This window comes from Manis pentadactyla, chromosome 9 (genome assembly GCF_030020395.1).
Source record: "Manis pentadactyla isolate mManPen7 chromosome 9, mManPen7.hap1, whole genome shotgun sequence".
Classification (NCBI taxonomy): domain Eukaryota; kingdom Metazoa; phylum Chordata; class Mammalia; order Pholidota; family Manidae; genus Manis; species Manis pentadactyla.
The window spans coordinates 20,601,307-20,624,742 of record NC_080027.1 but is presented as its reverse complement, the minus strand read 5'-3'; the positions used below and the strand labels follow the sequence as shown (position 1 = coordinate 20,624,742).

The following is a 23,436-nucleotide window of genomic DNA, read 5'->3' as shown; positions in this document are numbered from 1 at the left end:
TGTGTTGTTGTTTTCATTTATTTCCATATATTTCTAAATCTCCATTTTAATTTGCTAACTGATCCATTGAATATTTAGAAGTGTGTTGTTAAGCCTCCATGTGTTTGTGAGCCTTTTTGCTTTCTTGATACAATTTATTTCTAGCTTTATACATTTGTGGTCTGAAAAGTTGGTTGATAGGATTTCAATCTTTTTAAATTTACTGAGGCTCTTTTTGTGGCCTAGTATGTGGTCTATTCTCGAGATGTACCATGTGCACTTGAGAAGAATGTGTACCGTGTTGCTTTTGGGTGTAGAGTTCTATAGATGTCTGTTAGGTCCATCTGTTCTAGTGTGTTGTTCAGTGCCTCTGTGCCCTTACTTATTTTCTGTCTGTTGTATCTGTCCTTTGTAGTGAATGGTGTGTTGAAATCTCCTAAAATGAATGCATTGCCGTCTATTTCCCTCTTTAGTTCTGTTAGTATTTGTTTCACATTTGCTGGTGCTCCTGTATTGGGTGCATATATATTTATAATGGTTATTTCCTCTTGTTGGACTGAGCCCTTTATCATTATGTATTGTCCTTCTTTATCTCTTGTTACTTTCTTTGTTTTGAAATCTATTTTGTGTGATACTAATACTGCAACTCCTGTTTTTTTCTCCCTATTGTTTGCATGAAATACCTTTTTCCATTCCTTGACTTTAAGTCTGTGCATGTCTTTGGGTTTGTGGTGTGTCTCTTGTAAGCAGCATATAGATGGGTCTTGTTTTTTTATCCATTCAGTGACTCTATGTCTTTTGATTGGTGCATTCAGTCCATTTACATTTATGGTGATTATCAATAGGTATGTACTTATTGCCATTTCAGGCTTTAGATTCGTGGTTACCAAAGGTTCCAGGTTACTTTCCTTTCTATCTAAGAGTCTAACTTACCTCACTTGGTGTGCTGTTACATACACAATCTAAAGGTTCTTTTCTATTTCTCTTCCTTTTTCTTCCTCTTTCGTTTTTTATATATTAGGTATCCGATTCTATACTTTTTCTCTCTCCCTTGATTGGCTTTGTGGATAGACAATTTTATTTTGCATTTACCTCACAATCAGATGCTCCACCCTCCCTACCATGATTTTATTACTTCTGGTGACAGCTATCCAACCCTAGGAACACTTCCATCTATAGAAGTTCCTCCAAAATGGACTGCAGAGATGGTTTGTGGGAGGTAAACTCTCTCAGCTTTTGCTTATCTCTAAATTGTTTATTCCCTCCTTCAAATTTAAATGGTAATCTTTCTGGATAAAGTAATCTTGGTTCCAGGCCCGTCTGCTTCATGGCATTAAATACATCATGCCACTCCCTTCTGGCCTGTAAGGTTTCTGCTGAGAAGTCTGTTGTTAGTATGATGGGTTTTCCTTTGTATGTGATATTATTTCTGCGTCTGGCTGCTTTTAACAGTCTGTCTTTATCCTTGATCTTTCCCATTTTAACTACTATGTGTCTTGGTGTTGTCTTTATGGGTCCCTTGTGTAGGGTGATCTGTGGATTTCCATGGCCTGAGAGACTATCTCCTTCCCCAGATTGGGGAAGTTTTCAGCAACTACCTCCTCAAAGACACCTTCTATCCCTTTTTCTCTCTCTTCTTCTTCTGGTAACCCTATAATGTGAATATTGTTCCGCTTGCATTGGTCACACAGTTCTCTCAATATTCTTTCATTTTTAGAGATCCTTTTTTCTCTCTGTGCCTCAGCTTCTTTGTATTCCTCTTCTCTAGTTTCTATTTCATTTATTGTGTCCTCCACTGTATCCAACCTGTTTTTAATAGCCCCCATCGTGTTTTTAATGATTGGATTTCTGACCTGAATTCATTCCTAAGTTCTTGGATGTCTTTCCTTACCTCCATTAGGATGTTGATTATTTTTATTTTTAAGTTCCTTTCAGGAAGAGTCACGAGGTCCATATCATTAAAATGTTTCTCTGGAGTTGTATTAACAATTTTACTCTGGACAAGTTTCCTTTGGCATTTCATATTGTATATGGCGCCCTCTAGTGTCCAGAAGCTGTAGTCTCTATAGCTGTGGAGCCCCTGAAGCAATGTCAGGGTTCGCAGGGGTGCATTACTGGGGGGATGAAAGAGCTGTTCCCCGCCTCCTGGCTCCTGTGCCTATCTCCACTGCCTGAGCCAGTGGGCCTGGCACACAAGTACAAGTTTTTGTCCCAGAGCAGCAGGATATGAATCCCTGCTTTCCACAAGCAGCTGGATCCCAGTCTCCCAAGGAGCTCTTCCTGTGTTAACTTTCCAACCCGGTAGTCATGCGAGTCTCATGAAAGCACCATGAAATTTAGGTTTGTGCTCCCAGCGCAGATCTCTGGAGTTAGGTATTCAACAGTCTCAAGACTTCAACTCCCTCCCTGCTCCGTTTTTCTTTCTCCCGCTGGTCAGCTGGGGTGGGGGAGGGGCTTGGGTCCCATGGAGCCACAGCTCTGTTATGTTACCCCGTTGAGTGTGGTCTGCTCTTTTCTCCAGGTGTGTGCAGTCTGATGCCGTCCTCTTTCCTACTGCTCTCTCAGGATTAGTTGCGCCAATTAAATTTTCTAATTGTATCCAGTTTTAGGAGGAAGCCTCTGTCTCTCCTCTCACACTGCCGTCTTCGATCTCAGTCAACTCAAATTTTTATCAACACAATAAAACAGATGTTGATAAATTTTCCTTCAAGTGTTAAATATTGTACCTTTTAGGGATTGTAGGCCATCAAATCTTACTTGCAACAGCTTAGGATCACCCATGGATCTCAAAAGCAACCATCAGCCACAAATAAGTAAAAGGTATGTCCCATATCCAATAAAAACTTCATATGCCATAGTTTGTTGATCCTTGTCCAGAGTAGGTTAATTCATGGTCAGTTTGTACCTTAGGAAATTCACATCAATGAGGATGAATGAACTACCTCCACAAGCTACACCATGGAAAAATCTCACAAACCTAATGTTGAGTAAAATGAGCAAGGTAAAAAAGCATAAAGAGTGTATGATTTCACTACTCTATACTTCAAAAACTTACCCATGGACCCATCATACTGGACATCAATTAGAGATGGGTGTGGGGATGATTTCCAAGATACTAATAATGTTCTGTTTTTTGCCTGGCTCAGGTGAAGTGTATCTTTTCATTTCTGAAGACTTACTTGCAGTATGCTTTTTTTAAATGAAAATGTTCTATATGTATGTTAGATGCTAAAAGAGTTTCAAAAGCAAAGTACATTCACCATCAGACGGTAAACAAGTGCAGTATTTTGTTTTTCAAATCTAGAACTTCATTAAGCACCTTATGTGTTCATAATACATTTGTAAAATTAATATAATGCAAGTATTTCATAGAATATCTCAGTCCATAATCATTTATTTAAAGGGCTGACTTCCTCGCGGAACAACATCCTTATAAAAAGAGGCATCTGTAGTGTTTCCTTCATCTGTGAGGAAATAGTGTATTTTGTACCTGGTGTCATGCCAGGAACCCTGTCATAACACTCAGTGTTTCAGGGACAGCAAACTATTTTCTGAAGGATGTGATTTCAAGTAGAGAGCTGCCTGCATAGTATTGTCTTAGACTCACCAAGGGTCCTAGGAAACCCCTAGATATAGGTAATTTTTCTCACTCACTTGGATGCTTATATAAAATTTCCCTTATTGCCATTTTCAATTCCTTATGACCCCATTCATAATGAAAACAGAAATTCCCTGGGAGATACATTAGGTGCTCTAACATGTAATAATAATGTAGCTCTATAAGCTCAGGTCTAAATCATGGAGTTGGGTTGGGGTGTAGATTGAAGGGAAGTTAGCCTACGTGGTCTTGAGAAGTGGAACTGTTTAAGAAGCTCCAGCGAGGTCCTGATTGAGCAAATGTAACCCAAGGGGTCTTCACATCACAGCAGATTAGGAAGCACCTGAGCAAAACATTAGTTTGACAGGAATGGAAGGAAGGACCCAGGATATTGGCTGGGAGCTCTACCACAACACTGATTCTAACTATATTAATTAATTAATACTGTGGTAGTGGTTGTGGTTGCCTTATTCTTAACTTTAATGGAAAAGCCTCCAAACACTTATTTTATGATAAGTAATACAATCTATTACAATATAATGTAGGATTTTGTTACATACCTCTTTTCAAGCCATAGATGTTCAAGTTTTATGTATATTTTGTTAAGTACTGTCTTTAAAAATTACAAACGAGCATCACATTTTCTAGTATGCTAGGCCTGTACCTATGCAGGATCATGTGGATGGCCTCGTTTACTCTGCTGCTATGGGGAATTACATGGTTAGATTTTCTCAAAATTTCTGCACATTCCTAGGATAATTTATGCTTGGTCTTATTTTTAAAACATATTGTGTTCTGCTAAACTTTATTTATTAATATTTTACCTGGAGACTTGTTTATATTTATGAGTTTGGCATATAGTTTTCTATCTTACATATTCTTTGACTAGTTTTGAGATCAAAGTACATTGTTCCATAAAATAAATTGAAGAAGTCATAGTGTATGAAATTTGCCAGACATCATCTTGTTTTATTATGCTGAAGAAAGGCACTCAATTTTAAATACGTTTGATGTATCAGACTTTAAAATAGAGATGGTAAGTGTTTTTCTTTTCAGGTGTTAAAAACTGTGGTGCTCTTGTAACCTTCCTTTAACCATTTCTACTGCTCTAGTTCATGTCTGTTTTGCCACCTTTAAGATACCTTCTGTATCAAAAAAACATGATTATGTTTCTTAACTTGTTCTATTTTAAGAAGCATTGCAGGAATTCCAGAAAAAGTAAATTAGTGAATACAAAATAACTTGAATGAAATCAGCTTTTTGATATCAGATAGAGTCAGACTCACACTTCTGCTCATTCACAATGGTTAGAGGTCCATTCAGAAATGCATTCCAGAGTACTGAAGAATATAGTAGGATTTTGTTCATATGCCTTTCAAAGTATGGGGGTGGAGATATGGATAAACTACCTAAAAATATCTTAAAAACAACAAACATCAAAGAAAAATGCATTTCCTAGAAGAAGAAGCTATAGAAATACTGGTGTTATGAAATATAAATGTATTAGAAAAAAGTATAATGAAATGATATATGTAAGTACAATAAATTCCTCTAAAAGGACAAAGATTATCAGAGTGAGCCAGAATAAAATCTCAAGTGTGTTATATTTTTTGCACAGGTTTTACCAAAATAAAGTGATGTGAAACATTGGGATAAAGGAACTCATTTTATAGAACCTTGCCTTTACTATACCAGTTGCCTGAATTTCACTTCCTCCCAGTACAGCCCTCCCCTTCACCTCTTTTAGTGTCACCCTATCACTGAAGGACTCCTCTGTAGAAGATTTTTGAGGAGCAGAAGTCTAACTGTCCTCATGTAGCCCCTCCATTGTGTCTTTCTCCATAGCCCTTAACCCTGCAACTTACAGATTCTTCTTTTTGTTTCCTTTGTTACCCCTCCCCGACCAAAGAATGACACTTTTAGCACACAGTCCTTGTTATTCCTCAAACTGCAGGGTCTTTGCACTGGTGCTCCCTGTCTGAAACTTTCCTACCATGTGCTGCATTACTAGCTCATCCTTCCTAAAATCTTTAGTCAGATGCCTATTTTTCACTGCCACTACCTAGGGCATAAAATTTCTGATTGCTTTTCACGCCCCTCCTGCACAGCCCCCATGCACTAAGATGTTTTACATTTCCTTTATTTTTTATAGAACTTTCAAATTTTAGTATGTTGTATCAGTAATTTTTGTTTTTTTCTGTTTCTACCTGCTGAAAATTTACAATCTAAAATACTGTAATACAGCTAGACTTCATATCAATATTTGAGACTTTCTTTAAAATTAGTAATTAAAAGATAAAAATAAATCTTTTAGCTTGAACATTAAAAACATAATCATAAATGTTCCTAGTCAGCAGGAAATAAAAAATTTAACTTTAAATTTTTTAATGTGCCACTATTTTCACACTAAGTACTAAAATGAATCAATTTGCGGATGATATACATTGTCTATTTTTCAAAAAGTTATAATTAAACTGTTTTAGTTTGTCAGTTTCCTTCTCTTCTTGGACATTTTCCAGTAAAGATCATGAATAAAGGGTATATAGGCTCTGAAGCAACACCCAGCATATGGGGCTGTTTCTCCCAGAGCCAGGATTCATGAGTGCAAGAATCAAGGGGTAGAAATGGTAGTGGCACCTCTCACTGTTATTCCTAGGGACCCACTCAAAATTTTGCTCCCTATTCCCACAACCTTAAAGGGGCAAAGATTAAAAGAGGCAAACAAAAATATTTTAAAAAGAAATTAGTTCATAAGAAAGGTTATGACTAAAATTTCATAAAATACCATTTACATTGTGATATTAGCCTTTGATAAAGGCCATGTTTCATTATAGGCATTGACAGGAGCCTCATCACTAGCTTCCCCCAGAACTGTTCATCAGATGATAAATAGATCTTTGGAGGCATCACAATGAAAATGTGCTGCAGGCCCCTGCTTTGCTCTGGCAGCACCTCATCCACACACAGAGCCATGCGTGTGCAATGGGACTGACTCTTTTAGTGCGTTTGTTTTGTATTATTTTATTTTATTAAATATAAAAGGAGAGCAGAAAAGCCATGTAGGCATGAAATGAGGATTGGATACTGACTATGCAGTATAATGATGATTATGTAAATCTACAGACACACATATAAGCATTCTATGCACAAAAGAAAACAATTGGGAGAAATTCATCAAAATGTTTTAAGTTTTGAATTGTTTTTATTGTGTTCTTTGAATTTTTTCATATTCTAGTTTTCTTTTAATGAACATATTTACTCCTATAATAGCATCACCCATTTAGCTATAAAAACATGTCATTGTAAAAAGTGTATCATTCCATTACCAAACCTTTCTGTCATAGAGTAAGGAGATATTTCTCCAGAAATAGCTTCTTCACCTTCCCAGTCAAAATATTAGGGCCTCATAAAGGAGGACCAAGCCACCAGGCCCTCCCTCCACTGTGTGGCCTCTAAGGGAAAGGCAACCAGTTCCTGGAAACCTCACAGAGCTGCAATTAGTCCTTGAACCTGTGTCCTTGGAAACATGCCACGCAAACAGACCAAAAACTCCTTCTTGGGAATTGGTCCCCACAGAAGACTGAATGTTTCATGTACCCCCAAAACATGAGGGACCCTGGAATTACCAGCGTGAGAGGCAAGGCCACTCGGCTCTCCTTATGATCACAGGAGCTCCCTGAGGTTCTTTTGGATCAAATTTTCCATTTGACCAGGACCTGAATAAAAGTTCTAAGTTGATTTCTTATGTCCTTTGCCTCAGAATAAAGGGTAAAAAGTAAATAATGCATTATTCAACACAAATAAAAGGGAAAATGAATGCAGTAACATTTAAGCAGCAGTTTTCTCAAGGAAAACAAATGTTAAACTACAGAAATTTTTGACTCAAATGGTTTTCAAGTTTAATTCATGAGTAACATGTGACGTCGACAAATTTCTGGAATGACATTATTGGAATAAGGATTTTTCTCCCACTAACTCTGGCTCACAGTAAGTATTATTCTCAAGACTAGAGGGTTTCAGTTAAGATCAAATAAAACGGGGACATTATAAGAAGACTATGCATATCCGTATAATTTAGACCTTATCTGCAGTAACTCCAGGAATTGTAAATGAGAAAGAGAGAGTTGATGGAAACAGGGTCTACAAGTAATGTGCATATATTAGAAATATAGTATTTGTAATAAATTTGATTTTGAATGGTCAAGTTAGGAAAACATCTTATTCTTTGAAATTAATATTAATATGTGGTCCATAGTTTTAACACACTCTAGTAAAGTCGCCTAGCTTGAAATTTCTTTGTCATGTATAGTGGAAACAAAGTGATGATGAATAATGCCCTAAAATTCTTTTTCTATCATTGTTCATTATATTTATAGCATATTTTATCACATTTGCTGAAATTAAATGTAAACAAGAATACAGTATTATGAAAATACTTTCTGGAGTCGGTCTATCTTGGTAGATCCATGGCCAGCATTTAACAGCTCTGACTCTGGATTAGTTGCTTAAACTGGACCCTTTTTCTCATCTAAACAATGAGACTAATGGTGGTTACATATGGCATAATGTTCTCATGTGGACTAAATATATTACTAAAAGAAACATTTACAGCAGTGTTGGTCTTATTCTAATTATGCCATAGTTAGTTATTATTTAGTCATATCTAAATATCAGTTTATACCCATTCCTATATCTGGCTGTGAAACTAACATTTTTTTCAGTTTTATTCTCTACACCTCTCATTATCTTCGTTTCTTAAAACAGGACACTAAAGTAAATGTGTGATTTTGTTCATACAGACACAAGGCTTTCTGAAGTCCCTGCTACGAACTATCAACACTGACTTCTCAGCAGTTCAGAGCAGTTACCATTATGGGCAGAAGGAATACCACGCAGGTGGCAGACTTCATCCTTCTGGGGCTGACGGATTCCCCGGAGATCCAGCTGGTCCTCTTCCTGCTGTTCCTGCTGATGTACCTGATCACAGTGCTGGGGAACGCAGGCATGGTGCTGGTGATCTGCCTGGACGTCAGGCTTCACACCCCCATGTACTTTTTCCTCAGTCACCTGAGCTTTCTCGACCTCATTTACTCAACCGTCATCACACCTAAAACCTTAGAGAACTTACTGGCTTCCACCAAGTGTATTTCCTACATGAGCTGCTTCACCCAGATGTACTTTTTTGTCTTCTTGGTTGCCACAGAATGTATTCTTCTCTCCTCAATGGCCTATGATCGCTACGTAGCCATCTGCAACCCCCTCCACTACCCTGTCATTATGTCCACAAGGCTCTGCTGCTCCCTCATCTTGGGGTCCTACCTCATTGGATTTGTGGATTCCATTGTCAATGTGCTTTTCATGAGCAGCTTGCATTTCTGTGATTCCAATGTAATCCATCACTTTTTCTGTGATGTATCCCCGATTTTAGCCCTATCTTGCACCGACACACATGGGGTTGAAATCATGATATTTATTTTTGCTGGTTCCACTCTAATGGTGTCTCTGATCACAATATCTGCATCCTATGTGTCCATTCTGTCTACCATCCTGAAAATTACTTCCACTTCAGGGAAGCGGAAAGCCTTCTCTACTTGTGCCTCCCATCTCCTAGGAGTCACCATATTTTATGGCACTACAATGTTCACTTACTTAAAACCAAGTAAATCCTACTCTTTGGGAAAGGATCAAGTAGCTTCTGTGTTTTACACAATCATGATCCCCATGCTGAATCCACTCATTTATAGTCTTAGGAACAAAGAAGTGAAAAATGCCCTCTTTAGAATCATGCAGAAGAGAGAGGACTCTAGGCAATTAAAGTAACAATGATGTTAAACTTCTAAGATATTATTTTCTTCTCTTTGGTGTATTTACTTGTTCTCTTTCCAGAATTGATTGAATCCTATAATTTGTTTGTTTTTTGTAGAATTATCCTCTGCTTTACCAAATATGATCTTGGTCATTTCTAGGAATACGTCTTTACAAACTTACATTGTAATTGGAATCCATTAATTGTGTGCTAAAAATATTGTCTAAGTATATTTGTTTTTAAAGGCAACTGATGCTCAAAGTAAGTAAATACAATCGGCATCTTTTAAACAATATCATACAACATCTCACACATACTCTAACTCAGAGATTTTATTAAGGAAAAGTGCTTCATTTTTGGAAAAATAATAACAGTTTCAGAAATTGTTTCATTTATTATACAGAGAAGAAATAGCACAGTTATGAGAAGCACTTCTGTGGATCCAAACATTCCAGAAGTTAGATTCCTGATCTGCTACCCTTTTAGCTGTATAACCTCTAATAACTCCTGAAATTTAAGCCTACTTTTTATCCACTGGACAAATTAAATAGTAATTCCAGGTCCACAGTGTTATTTTAAAGATAACATCAGGTAGTGAATGTTTTTTAAGGTGATACTGATAAATACTGGCCACAATCATTAGCAGACACATTTCTGCAAAATTTTAATGCACAGGAATTTTTCTTAAGGTATATTCACTTGTTTTTGTAAATTCCTTTTGACATTGGGACGTGACCAAGATTAATTTGAAGACAAATGCACAATAGCTAAGGAAAATGTAGCCCTTTATAATTTTGCATTTAGAATGGTATGTGTTTGCCCTGGAGAGATGTGTTAAATACTGAAACAATCAAGAATTAGACAGACATGCCTTCACAGTTACTAGTGGTTTAGTATATGTTTTTCTAGATCTACAATGATGTGTGTATGTGCATGTCCTACAAATATGAGGAATATTTCTTTCATTTTCTATGTACGTTTTTGCAGCTTTTTTCATACATTTACAAGTTGCACCTTTGATAATTTTGTTGTTGAATCCTGAGATGAATGTGTTCTTGGTACAGTGGAAACATCAGTATCCATCTTGCCATGCTTTGGACCTGAAATGCTGCAAACTCATCAACTTAGACGTCTCTTAAGCAGAAACACCTCTTTGGTGGTTACAGGCTGAAGATTTTACAACCTTATTTTTCTGCTGTGTCAACAGGCTTCAGTAAACTGCTTTTATTGAATTTCTGTGTATGTTTAAAAATCAATGCATTTGTCCTGATTTCTAAGGATTTGTGGTGGCCATTACAAAATAAATACTTGAAAATTGTGCTTGATTCATTTGTTTTAAAAATTTTAACACAGACAACTTGTAAATCTAAGACTTAACAGTGAATTCAGATTTTTTGCAACCTGTAAACTTTAGTCAGGTATAGTGCTAAAATTTCTCTTAAAATTTTCCTCTACACAAACTGGAATTGTAGTTTTAATCTTCTTTGCTTTTTAAATTTGTTGAAAACATATTTTCCATTTTCTAAGTCTGTGGATTTTGTTTGTTTGTTTCATCTTTTGTAACCAGATAGATTTCTTCAATCCCTGAAGGAATAAAATCTTACTTTTAATATTTTATATGGTTTTCATTGTGAAACTATATTTGACTATTCTTTAAATACTTATTGAATGTTTAAAAAAAACTGTCAGAACTGTCAACAGTCATATCTCTGAAAACTGAATTATATTCTTCCAGTTCCTATGTTTTAAAATTTCCTTGATCATATGTCAATGCCATTTAAAAATATTATGACTTATTTTCCCTTTGGTATCTACATTGTGTAGACTCTACATACATAGCTACTACCATTCGTATTGTCTGAAATTTAAGGTTTGTATCTGATCAATATTTATTGTCTAATAATAAGGCTTTTTGGCTCATATCTTCCAATATACATATTGTATCATTTTAATTTTATGTCAATCAAATTTTAGGTTTAGTAAGACAATGCAAATAAAATTAAGTTATACTTACATAAAAATTAATGAATATACTTCATAGTATAATTTAGAAAGCATTTACATAATGTTATTAGATATGTTATATAATCTAGGGACACTATGAAAGATGTCAATGACTTGCTTTTGGCCTGTAATTTCCCCATTATACTAGTGAGTGTAATATTTCATGTAAGATGTAGTGTGAAGTAATTTAGAATATATACTTCTTGATTATGGTACAAAGCCAAAATGCTGTTTCATATAGATATGAAAACAAATTAAGACTAAAATAGAGCATGGCAAAAATATGAACAGCCATGTTTATTTGCAAACAATTGATACATACGGTAATGCCATATTTTGTAGGGTGCATACCAAGTGCCAGGCAATATACAAAGGGCTTTAGATATATCATAAACATAGTTTTTTTTTTAATTTTAATTTTTTTTAATTTTGGTATCATTAATCTACAAATAAATGAAGGACATTATGTTTACTAGGCTCCCCCCTTCACCAAGTACCCCCCACAAACCCCTTCACAGTCACTGTCCATCAGTGAAGTAAGATGCTGCAAAATCACTACTTGTCTTCTCTGGGTTGCACAGCCCTCCCCATGCCCCACCCCCATACTATACATGTTAACCATAATGCCCCTTTCTTTTGCTCTGCACTTATCTCTCCCTTCCCACCCGTCCTCCCCAGTCCCTTTCCCTTTGGTAACTATTAGTCCATTCTTGGTTCTGTGATTCTGCTGCTGTTTTGTTCCTTCAGTTTTCCTTTGTTATACTCCACAGATGAGTGAAATTATTTGGTATTTGTCTTTGTCCACCTGGCTTATTTCACTGAGCATAATATGTTCTAGCTCCATTCATGTTTTTGCGACCGGTAGGATCTGTTTTTGCGACCGGTAGGATCTGTTTTTTTCTTATGGCTAAGTAATATTCCATTGTGTATATGCACCACATCTTCTTTATCCATTCATCTACTGATGGACACTCATGTTGCTTCCATTTCTTGGCTATTGTAAATAGTGCTGCGATAAACATAGGGTTGCATCTGTCTTTTTCAACCTGGCGTGCTGCATCCTTAAGGTAAATTCCTAGAAGTGGAATTCCTGGGTCAAGTAGTAAGTCTATTAAGTCTATTTTTAGCGTTTTGAGGAACCTCCATACAGCTTTCCACAATGGTTGAACTAATTTACATTCCCACCAGCAGTGTAGGAGGGTTTCCCTTTCTCCGCAACCTTGCCAACATTTGTTGTTGTTTGTCTTTTGGATGGTAGCCATCCTTCCTGGTATGAAGTGGTATCTCATTGTGGTTTTAATTTGCATTTCTCTGAGGACAAGCGATGTGGGGCATCTTTTCATGTGTCTGTTGGACATCTGAATTTCTTCTTTAGAGAATTCTCTAGTCAGCTCCTCTGCCCATTTTTTTTTTTAGATAATTATTTTTTTTATTGAAGGGTAGTTGACACACAGTATTACATTACATTAGTTACAGGGGTACAACATAGTGATTCAACATTTATATATATGACAATTCTAGGTACCAGCTATCAACATACCAAGCTGTTACAATATCTTGACTATATTCATTACATCCCAGTTACTTATTATTTTACCATTGGAAGTGTGTACTTTTTTTTTGTTGCTGTTTGCTTGTGAGGGCATCTCTCATATTTATTGATCAAATGGTTGTTAACAACAATAGAATTCTGTATAGGGGAGTCAAGGCCCAATGCACAATCATTAATCCACACCAAGCCTAATTTTTGTCAGTCTCCAATCTTCTGAGGCATAACAAACAAGTTATTACATGGAGAACAAATTCTTACATAGTGAATAAGTTACATAGTGAACAGTACAAGGGCAGTCATCACAGAAACTTTCGGTTTTGCTCATGCATTATGAACTATAAACAGTCAGTTCAAATATGAATACTCATTTGATTTTTATACTTGATTTATATGTGGATACCACATTTCTCTCTTTATTATTATTAGTTTTAATAAAATGCTGAAATGGTAGGTAGATACAAGATAAAGGTAGAAAACATAGTTTACTGTTGTAAGAGAGCAAATGTAGATGATCAGGTGTGTGCCTGTAGACTATGTGTTAATCCAAGCTAGACCAGGGCAATAAAACATCCACGTATGCAGAAGATTTCTCTCAGAACAGGGGGGGTGAGGTTCTAAGCCTCACCTCTGTTGATCCCCAATTTCTCACCTGATGACCCCCCTGCGACTGTGCCTGTCTTAGGTTGTTCCTCCCTTGAGGAATCTTACCCGTCTCTGGCTAACCAGTCATCTTCCAGGGCCATACAGGGAAATGTTAAGTTGGTAAGTGAGAGAGAAGCCTTATTGTTTGAAATGGTTAGCTTTTTACATCTTTGCATATTTATGCCCTGTAGCTTCTATGCCCAGCATTTGTCTTGAGGTATCTTTACCACTTGGATGAATTATGATACTCAGTAAATTTGATATGAGGCACAAATTCTATTTAAGTGTTGTAATTAGGAAGGAAGAAGAAAAGCTATAGAAGTAGCAGGTGGCAGAAAACATGGGAAGATTATTTCTTTGACATACCTTCTTGTAGAGTAACTTCAGCATGTATAGGTTTTAAGCTACTACTTAAATTGCACACACACATTAACATAATAGGAGTATAGTTACATAACCAAAGCATACCTGTAATTACCAGCCATCTCCAGTGAAACCAAGAAAACCAGTTAGGCACCTTAGGCATTTGTGAAAACTTATCTATGACATGGTGGATATTGTCCAACTGAACTTGAACAGTCTGAGAGAAATCAGACAAATTAAAACAACCCATTCCTGGGGACTGTTCACATCCCATATGTTCTTTTAACAGTAAATACTCTGTAGTTGTAAGATTTTGGAGCGCTACAGTTTGCACTTCTCCTAATTCTTGGTTGAGTTGCAACAGTATAGATCCAGTCAAATTTGTTGTTTTACTGTATGCACAGGCCAGCTTAGATATCGCCTTCATTCCCATGGCAAGTCCAGGAACTGGTGAGATGAGTGCATCTACAGCTGTAGCAGTGCGTGGATCTTTGTTGGGGTTTTTTGTTGATCATCTTCTGGCATGAGTCTTCCAGAGAGTGCTGATGTTGGAAGATTTTTTCATATTGTATCTTAGTTCATTTTCGGAGTAGCCAAATTAGGCTTTCATCCTCTGTATAAACAAAAACAGACACTTTGCCTAAACTTTTCTATGCCCTTTATTATCATTGTGTAGAACTCACTGGAGGTCACCAGACAGGAACTGCTTTTTTTTTTTATCATTAATCTACACTTACATGACGAATATTTTGTTTACTAGGCTCTCCCCTATACCAGGTCCCCCCAATATACCCCTTTACAGTCACTGTCCATCAGCGTAGCAAAATGTTGAAGAATCACTACTTGTCTTCTCTGTGTTGTACAGCCCTCCCCTTTCTCTCACCCCCCCAATGCATGCTAATCTTAATAACCCCCTTTTTCTTCCCCCCGTTATCCCTCCCTACCCACCCATCATCCCCAGTCCCTTTCCCTTTGGTACCTGTTAGTCCATTCTTGAGTTCTATGATTGTGCTGCTGTTTTGTTCCTTCAGTTTTTCCTTTGTTCTTATACTCCACAGATGAGTGAAATCATTTGGTATTTCTCTTTCTCCACTTGGCTAGTTTCACTGAGCATTATACCCTCCAGCTCCATCCATGTTGCTGCAAATGGTTGGATTTGCCCTCTTCTTATGGCTGAGTAGTATTCCATTGTGTTTATGTACCACATCTTCTTTATCCATTCATCTATCGAGGGACATTTAGGATGCTTCCAATTCTTGGCAATTGTAAATAGTGCTGCGATAAACATAGGGGTGCATTGGTCTTTCTCATACTTGATTGCTGCACTCTTAGGATAAACTCCTAGGAGTGCAATTCCGGGGTCAAATGGTAGGTCTGTTTTAAGCATTTTGATGTACCTCCATACTGCTTTCCACAATGGTTGAACTAATTTACATTCCCACCAGCAGTGTAGGAGGGTTCCCTTTTCTCCATAGCCTCGCCAACATTTGTTGTTTTTTGTCTTTTGGATGCCAGCCATTCTTACTGGTGTGAGGTGATACCTCATTGTAGTTTTAATTTGCATTTCTCTGATAATTAGCAATGTGGAGCATCTTTTCATGTGTCTGTTGGCCATCTGTATTTCTTTTTAGGAGAACCGTCATTTCAGTTCCTCTGCCCAATTTTTAGTTGGGTTATTTGTTTTTTGTCTGTTGAGTCATGTGAGCTCTTTTACATTCTGGATGTCAAGCCTTTATCGGATCTGTCATTTTCAAATATATTCTCCCATACTGTAGGGTTCCTTTTTGTTCTATTGATGGTGTCTTTTGCTGTACAGAAGCTGTTCAGCTTAATATAGTCCCACTTGTTCATTTTTGCTGTTGTTTTCCTTACCCGGGGAGGTATGTTCAAAAGAGGTCACTCATGTTTATGTCTAAGAGGTTTTTGCCTATGTTTTCTTCCAAGAGTTTAATGGTTTCATGACTTACATTCAGGTCTTTGATCCATTTTGAGTTTACTTTTGTATATGGGGTTAGACAATGGTCCAGTTTCATTCTCCTACATGTAGCTGTCCAGTTTTGCCAGCACCATCTGTTGAAGAGACTATCATTTTGCCATTGTATGTCCATGGCTCCTTATCAAATAATAATTGACCATATATGTCTGGGTTAATGTCTGGATGGTCTAGTCTGTTCCATTGGTCTGTGACTCTGTTCATGTTCCAGTAACAAATTGTCTTGATTACTATGGCTTTATAATAGAGCTTGAATTTGGGGAGTGAGATATCCCCTACTTTATTCTTTCTCAGGATTGCTTTGGCTTTTCGGTGTCTTTGGTGTTTCCATATGAATTTTTGAATTATTTGTTCCAGTTCACTGAAGAATGTTCCTGGTAGATTCATAGGGATTGCAACAAAGCTGTATATTGCTTTGGGCAGGATGGTCATTTTGACGATATTAATTCTTCTTTTCCGCGAGCATGGGTTGAGTTTCCATCTGTTAGTGTCCCCTTTAATTTCTCTTAAGAATGACTTGTAGTTTTCAGAGTATAAGTCTTTCACTTCTTTGGTTATGTTTATTCCTAGGTATTTTATTTTTTTGATGCAATTGTGAATGGAGTTGTTTTCCTGATTTCCTGATTTCTCTTTCTATTGGTTCATTGTTAGTGTATAGGAAGGCACCGATTTCTGTGTGTTGATTTTGTATCCTGCAAATTTGCTGTAATCCGATATCTGTTCTAGTAGTTTTGGGGTGGAGTCTTTAGGGTTTTTTATGTACAGTATCATGTCATCTGCAAACAGTGACAGATTAACTTCTTTTTTACCAATATGGATTTCGTGTATTTTTTTGTTTTGTCTGATTGGCATGGCTAGGACCTCCAGTACTATGCTAAATAACAGTGGAGAGAGTGGCCATCCCTGTCTAGTTCCTGATCTCAGAGGAAAAGCTTTCAGCTTCTCGCTGTTCAATATAATGTTGGCTGTGGGATTTTCATCGATGTTCTTTATTATGTTGAGGTACTTGAACTCTATTCCCATTTTGCTGAGAGTTTTTATCATGAATGGATGTTGAACTTTGTCAAATGCTTTTTCAGCATCTATGGAGATGATCATGTGGTTTCTGTCTTTCTTTCTGTTGATGTGGTGGATGATGTTGATGGACTTTCGAACGTTGTGCCATCCTTGCATCCCTGGTATGAATCCCACTAGGTAATGGTGTACAATTCTTTGGATGTATTTTTGAATTCGGTTTGCTAATATTTTGTTGAGTATTTTTGCATATACGTTCATCGGGGATTTTGTTTTGTAGTTTTCTTTTTTGGTTGGGTTTTTGCCTGGTTTTGTATTAGGGTGACGTTAGCTTCATAGAATGAGTTTGGGAGTATTCCCTCCTCTTCTATTTTTTGGGAAACTTTAAGGAGAATGGGTATTATGTGTTCCCTGTATGTCTGAAAAAATTCCGTGGTAAATCCATCTGGCCTGGGGGTCTTTTCTTTGGTATTTTTTTGATTACAGCTTAAATTTCGTTGCTGGTAATTGGTTTGTTTAGATTTTGTGTTTCTTCCTTGGTCAGTTTTGAGAGGTTGTATTTTTCTAGGAATTTGTCCATTTCTCCTATGTTTCCCAGCTTTTTAGCATATGGGTTCTCATAGTATTCTGCAGTAATTATTTGTATTTCTGTGGGGTGCGTCGTGATTTTTCCTTTCTCATTTCTGATTCTGTTGATTTGTGTTGACTCTCTATTCCTCTTAATAAGTCTGTCTAGAGACTTATCTATTTTTTTATTTTCTCAAAGAACCAGCTCTTTGTTTCATTGATTTTTGCTACTGTTTTATTCTTCTCAATTTTATTTATTTCTTCTCTGATCTTTATTATGTCCCTCCTTCTGCTGACCTTAGTCCTCATTTGTTCTTCTTTTTCCAATGTTGATAATTGTGACATTAGACCATTCATTTGGGATTCTTCTTCCTTTTTTAAATATGCCTGGATTGCTATATACTTTCCTCTTAAGACTGCTTTTGCTGTGTCCCACATTAGTTGGGGCTTTGTGTTGTTGTTTTCGTTTGTTTCCATATATTGCTGGATCTCCATTTTGATTTGGTCATTGATCCATTGATTACTTAGGAGCATGTTGCTAATCCTCCATGTGTTTGTGAGCCTTTTTGCTTTCTTTGTACAGTTTATTTCTAGTTTTATGCCTTTGTGGTCTGAAAAGTTCGATGGTAGGATTTCAATCTTTTGGAATTTACTGAGGCTCTTTTTGTGTCCTAGTATGTGTTCTATTCTGGAGAATGTTGCATGTGCACTTGAGAAGAATGTGCATCCTGTTGCTTTTGGATGTAGAGTTCTGTAGATGTCTATTACGTCCATCTGTTCTAGTGTGTTTTTCAGTGCCTCTGTGTCCTTACTTATTTTCTGTGTGGTGGATCTGTCCTTTGGAGTGAGTGGTGTGTTGACGTCTCCTAGAGTGAATGCATTGCATTCTATTTCCTCCTTTAGTTCTGTTTGTATTTGTTTCAGGTATGTTGGTGCTCCTGTATTGGGTCCATATATATTTATAATGGTTATATCCTCTTGTTGGAATGAACCATTTATCATTATGTAATGTCCTTCTTTGTATTTTGTTACTTTCTTTATTTTGAAGTTTGTTTTGTCTGTTACCAGAATTGCAACACCTGCTTTCTTCTCTCTGTTGCTTGCATGAAGTATCTTTTTCCATCCCTTGACTTTAAGTCTGTGCGCGTCTTTGGGTTTGAGGTGAGTCTCTTGTAAGCAGCATATGGATGGATCTTGCTTTTGTATCCATTGTATTACTCTGTGTCTTTTGATTGGTGCATTCAGTCCATTTACATTTAGGGTGATTATTGAAAGGTATGAATTTATTGCCATTGCAGGCTTTAAGTTTGTGGTTACCAAAGGTTTAGGGTTAGCTTCTTTACTATCTTACTGTCTAACTTAACTCGCTTGTTGAGCTATTATAAACACAGTCTGATGATTCTCTATATCTGTCCCTTCTTATTCCTCGTCCTCCCTTCTTCATATGTTGGGTGTTTTGTTGTGTGCTCTTTTTAGGAGTGCTCCCATCTAGAGCAGTCCCTGTAGGATGCCCTGAATAGGTAGTTTGTGGGAGGCAAATTCCCTCAACTTTTGCTTGTCTGGGAATTGTTTAATCCCTCTTTCATATTTAAATGATAGTCGTGCTGGATACAGTAGTCTTGGTTCGAGGCCCTTCTGTTTCATTGCATTAAGTGTATCATGCCATTCTCTTCTGGCCTGTAGGGTTTCTGTCGAGAAGTCTGATGATAGTGTGATGGGTTTTCCTTTGTAGTTGACCTTTTTTGTCTCTCTGGCTGCTTGTAATACTTTGTCCTTGTCTTTGATCTTTGCCATTTTAATTATTATGTGTCTTGGTGTTGCCCTCCTTGGATCCCTTGTCATGGGAGTTCTGTGTACCTCTGTGGTCTGAGAGGCCATTTCTTCCTGTAGTTTGGGGAAGTTTTTGGCAATTATTTCTTCAAAGACACTTTCTATCCCTATTTCTCTCTTTTCTTCTTCTGGTACCCCTATAATGCAGATATTGTTCTGTTTCGATTGGTCACAGCTCTCTTAAAATTCTTTCATTCCTGGAGATCCTTTTATCTCTCTCTGCATCAGCTTCTCTGCATTCCTGTTCTCTGTTTTCTAGTCCATTAATGGTCTCTTGCATCTCGTCCATTCTGTTTTGAATTCCTTCCAGAGCTTGTTTTATTTCTGTATTCTCCTTCCTTAGTTCTTGCATATTTCTCTGCAAGTCTATCAGCATGGTTATGAGTTTTGTTTTGAATTCTTTTTCAAGAAGATTGGTTAAATCTATCTCCCAGGTTCCTTCTCAGGGGAAGATGTAGCAGATGCCGAAGCTGTCTGGGTTAGTCTTGTCTGGATCATATTTTTTTGCCTTTTCATGTTGACAGGTGCTATTGACTGTCAGCTGGGAGGTCCAAACTTTTCACTTGCTACTGGCCTTTCTTTACTGGGACAACTGCGACCCCTAGTGGTTTGTGTTGGCTAATTGCGTGTAGGCTGGGTCTTTGTGTCTTGCCCGGCCAAAATGTAGGAATTTTCCTTTCTGTGGGCCTGTTTTGCCTTAGGTTGTTTCTCTGCTTTCACAGCGACTGGAGGGGTAACAGACGGGGAGGCTGTTTGGCTGTTCACCTCCGTGAGGTGTCTCTGAGATTTTGCCCATTGGGTTAGTTCGCCCAGTTTTCCCTGTAATTTCCAGCCACTGTGCTGTGACCTGTGTTGTTTCCGTCTAGCTGTTAAATCCCTGTCCCTTTAAGACTTTCAAAAAGCACTCGCTCTCTTTTGTCACAGGGGCATCAGCTTTGCCACCTGCTCAGAGGTCTTGCTGCCCTATTTCCGTAGTTTCCAGCCCTACACGCATGCACTGTGTCTTTGCTCTGGTGCGGGTGACTGGGGCTGGGTGTTTAGCAGTCCTGGGCTCCCTCTCCCTCCCGCCGGGAGCTGGGGGGAGGTGTGCTCGGGTCCCGCCAAGCCGAGGTTTGTATCTTACCCCTTTCACCAGGCGCTCGGCTCTCGCACGTGTGTATGTAGTCAGGCTATTGTCCTGTGTCTTCTGGTCTCTCTTTTAGGATTAGTTGTATTTGTTGTATTTTCAAAAATATACATGTTTTTGGGAGGAGATTCCCACCGTCCTACTCATGACACCATTTGGCTCTGCCTTATTATACATATTTTTAAGGGCAATTGCGCAAAATGAGAAAACATAGTTGCCATTTTTCAAACTATGTCATGCAAGGTGGTATGCATACTCCAACTTTAGAGAGTTTTACTACAGAAAAAAGATATATTTTGGACACAATGTTAAAAAGAGTTTCAGAAATTGTTTCATTTATTATATAGAAATTAAACATGGTAGAATCATTACAAGAACTGTCTTTGAAACCAAACCTTCCAGGATTTAGATTCTACATCTGCTACCCTTTTAGCTATGTCAGTCATTGAAACATTAATCATCAGTTCTCTCAATGCAAAATAAAAATAATAAATCCACTCCATAGAGTTACTGTAAAGATTATATCAGTTAATAGATGTATAACTTTTAAGACAGTACTTCTAAATATTAATCATATCATTAGAAAAACTTATATTCCTGCAATAAATTTGCAATGCACAATGTTTTTTTTTTAGAGAATATTCCCCGGTGTTTATATGTTATTTTTGGTTAATTTAAGTGACAAACAGAAACAGCTAAGGACAAACTTAGCACTTTAGCAACTTTGGGTTTAGAAAGGTATATGTTAACCTTGGAGAAAATTTGGAGAATATTGAAGAAATCAAGGAAATAGAAATGCCCTCTATTTCTGCTTTTATTATTTCTCAACAAATAAAACAAGTTATAAAGTTTTGTATGTGTTCTTCTAGATCTACAATTATGCATGCATTGTATATATTAAAATTATAAGCACAGTTAGTCATTTTCTGTATGCTTTTGCATCTTTCTGTATACACTTACTAGCTTAACCTTTGGTAATTATTTGGTCTATGAAACCTGAGATGAATGTGTTCTTAGAACTTGTAAAAATCCAGACTCTCAACTTGCCATGCTTAGGATGTGAAATATGTATTCATCAAGTTAAGAATCTGTGTGCAGAGATATCTCTTTGGTGGCTACCTGATAAACAGTTTACAGTCTTATCATTTCTGTCACATGTCAACAAGCTTCAGTAAAATTCCTCTCTGATGTATTTTTATGTATTTTTAATAACCATTGTCTTCTGATTTCTATAGGTTTGTTATGGTCATTAAAATAAATTCTTGAATTAAATGCATGACTCATTTGTTTTAAAATATTTAACAGAGACAGTTTGCAAAGCTAAGAAATGGCAATGAATTTAGATTTTGTGTCAGCCCATGAACTTTAGTCAGCTAGAGTACTAAAATACCCTTTTCAAAAAAAAGTTTCCTCTATATCATGTGGAGTTGCAGATTAATTATCTATTCATTGTTTGATTTTTCTGTTTCAACTTTTGTAACTAAAAAATTTTCATCTAAATAATAATGTTTATAAATTGTATTTTTTTTGAACTTCACATTGTTTTACTTGTATAACTATATTTTATTATTCTTCCTAAATACGGTTTAAATGTTTTGAAAACATGAAAAAGTGCAAAATATCTTTTAGGAGTTAAAATCTTAAAGAATTTTACTAATTCAAAACTGTCAAAAAGTCTCAAATCCCTTAAAAATGAATTATTTTTATCTACTTCACATATTAAAAATTTCCCTTATCATATGTCAATGTTATTTAAAATTATGCCTCATTTTCGCTTTGATATCCATTTTGTCCAGATGAAATATTTATAGCTACTGCTATATGTTTTTGTTTGCAATTAGAGATGAGTGTTTGATTAACATTTATTATTCAATTATATGCTTTGATGGCTCATTTGTCATCTCCTGTATGTCTTATGTCTTTTTTGTATAATTACCGTCTTTTTTCACATTTCTGGTTATATTTTTATAAGGTAGGTTTTCACCTTGTTTTCATTTATGCCTATTCCTATCTTTAGGCAAAGTATTTCATTCGTTTGTGACCAAAGATGGTCAACAGATTCTATGAATTTGTGGACAACACTTAAGGAAATACTAATTTAAGAAATTAGACTCTATTCATATTAAGACTGCACTATACTCATTATACCATAATTCAGAAAGCATGTTTATGTTATGACATACATGTAGTATAATCTAGAAGCAATGAAATGTGTAGATTATTTGCATTTTCCCTGTAATTACCCTCTTATATTAGTGCATATTTCATGTAAGTAATATGACATAATTTAAGACATATTTTTCTGGTTTATGTTTTTAAGGGAAATATTATTCAGTATAAATATGAAAGAAAATAAGACTAGAATAGAGCAAATATATGAACAGCTGCATTTGCTTCCAAATAATTGATAGATATGGTCATACCCTATTTCGCTGAGTGCTGACCATATGCCAGGTAATAATCCAAGGGTGTTAGATAAAAAGTTAACATAGTTTATCTACAGAACATAACTTTCATATAGTACTAGCAGTAACCAAACAGTAGTCTTATATAATGGAAGGTGAACTTTCTCTTTGTTAGGACAAAGACAAGAATGATCCTGGATTTCTCCTTCTATCTCACACACCTCACATCCAGCCAATCCACATGCTATGCTAAACACAGAATCTATCTGGAGTTTGACTACTTCTCAGCTCTTTCTCTGCTGCCACTCTGGCCCTGGATCCAACCTCTCAGTCCTGGAATTAGCCCTGCAGTTTCTAGCTTGTCTCTCTGTGTGACTTTGTCCCTCCTCACACTTATCTCAGTGTAAGAGCTGGACTGGCACTGTCATGCAGTGTGCTGGGGCCTGTTGCTCTTCACACATCCTACAAAGCTTCTCATCACACTCAGAATAAAAGCCAAACCTTTCCAAGAGCCCCCAGGTCCAAAGTGATCTCACCCCCACTCCTGAGCCATAATA

The 23,436-nt window shown here is 36.8% G+C and overlaps 1 protein-coding gene across 1 annotated transcript; it reads left to right on the top strand.

Annotated features, from left to right (window-relative positions):
- The first annotated feature begins 8,449 nt into the window (after positions 1 to 8,449).
- LOC130684837 (olfactory receptor 8H1-like) lies at positions 8,450 to 17,290 on the top strand. Its single transcript, XM_057507082.1, has 2 exons — positions 8,450 to 9,393; positions 17,272 to 17,290. Exons 1-2 carry the CDS (start codon positions 8,450 to 8,452, stop codon positions 17,288 to 17,290), a joined length of 963 nt encoding a protein of 320 aa, XP_057363065.1.
- Positions 17,291 to 23,436: the final 6,146 nt, after the last annotated feature.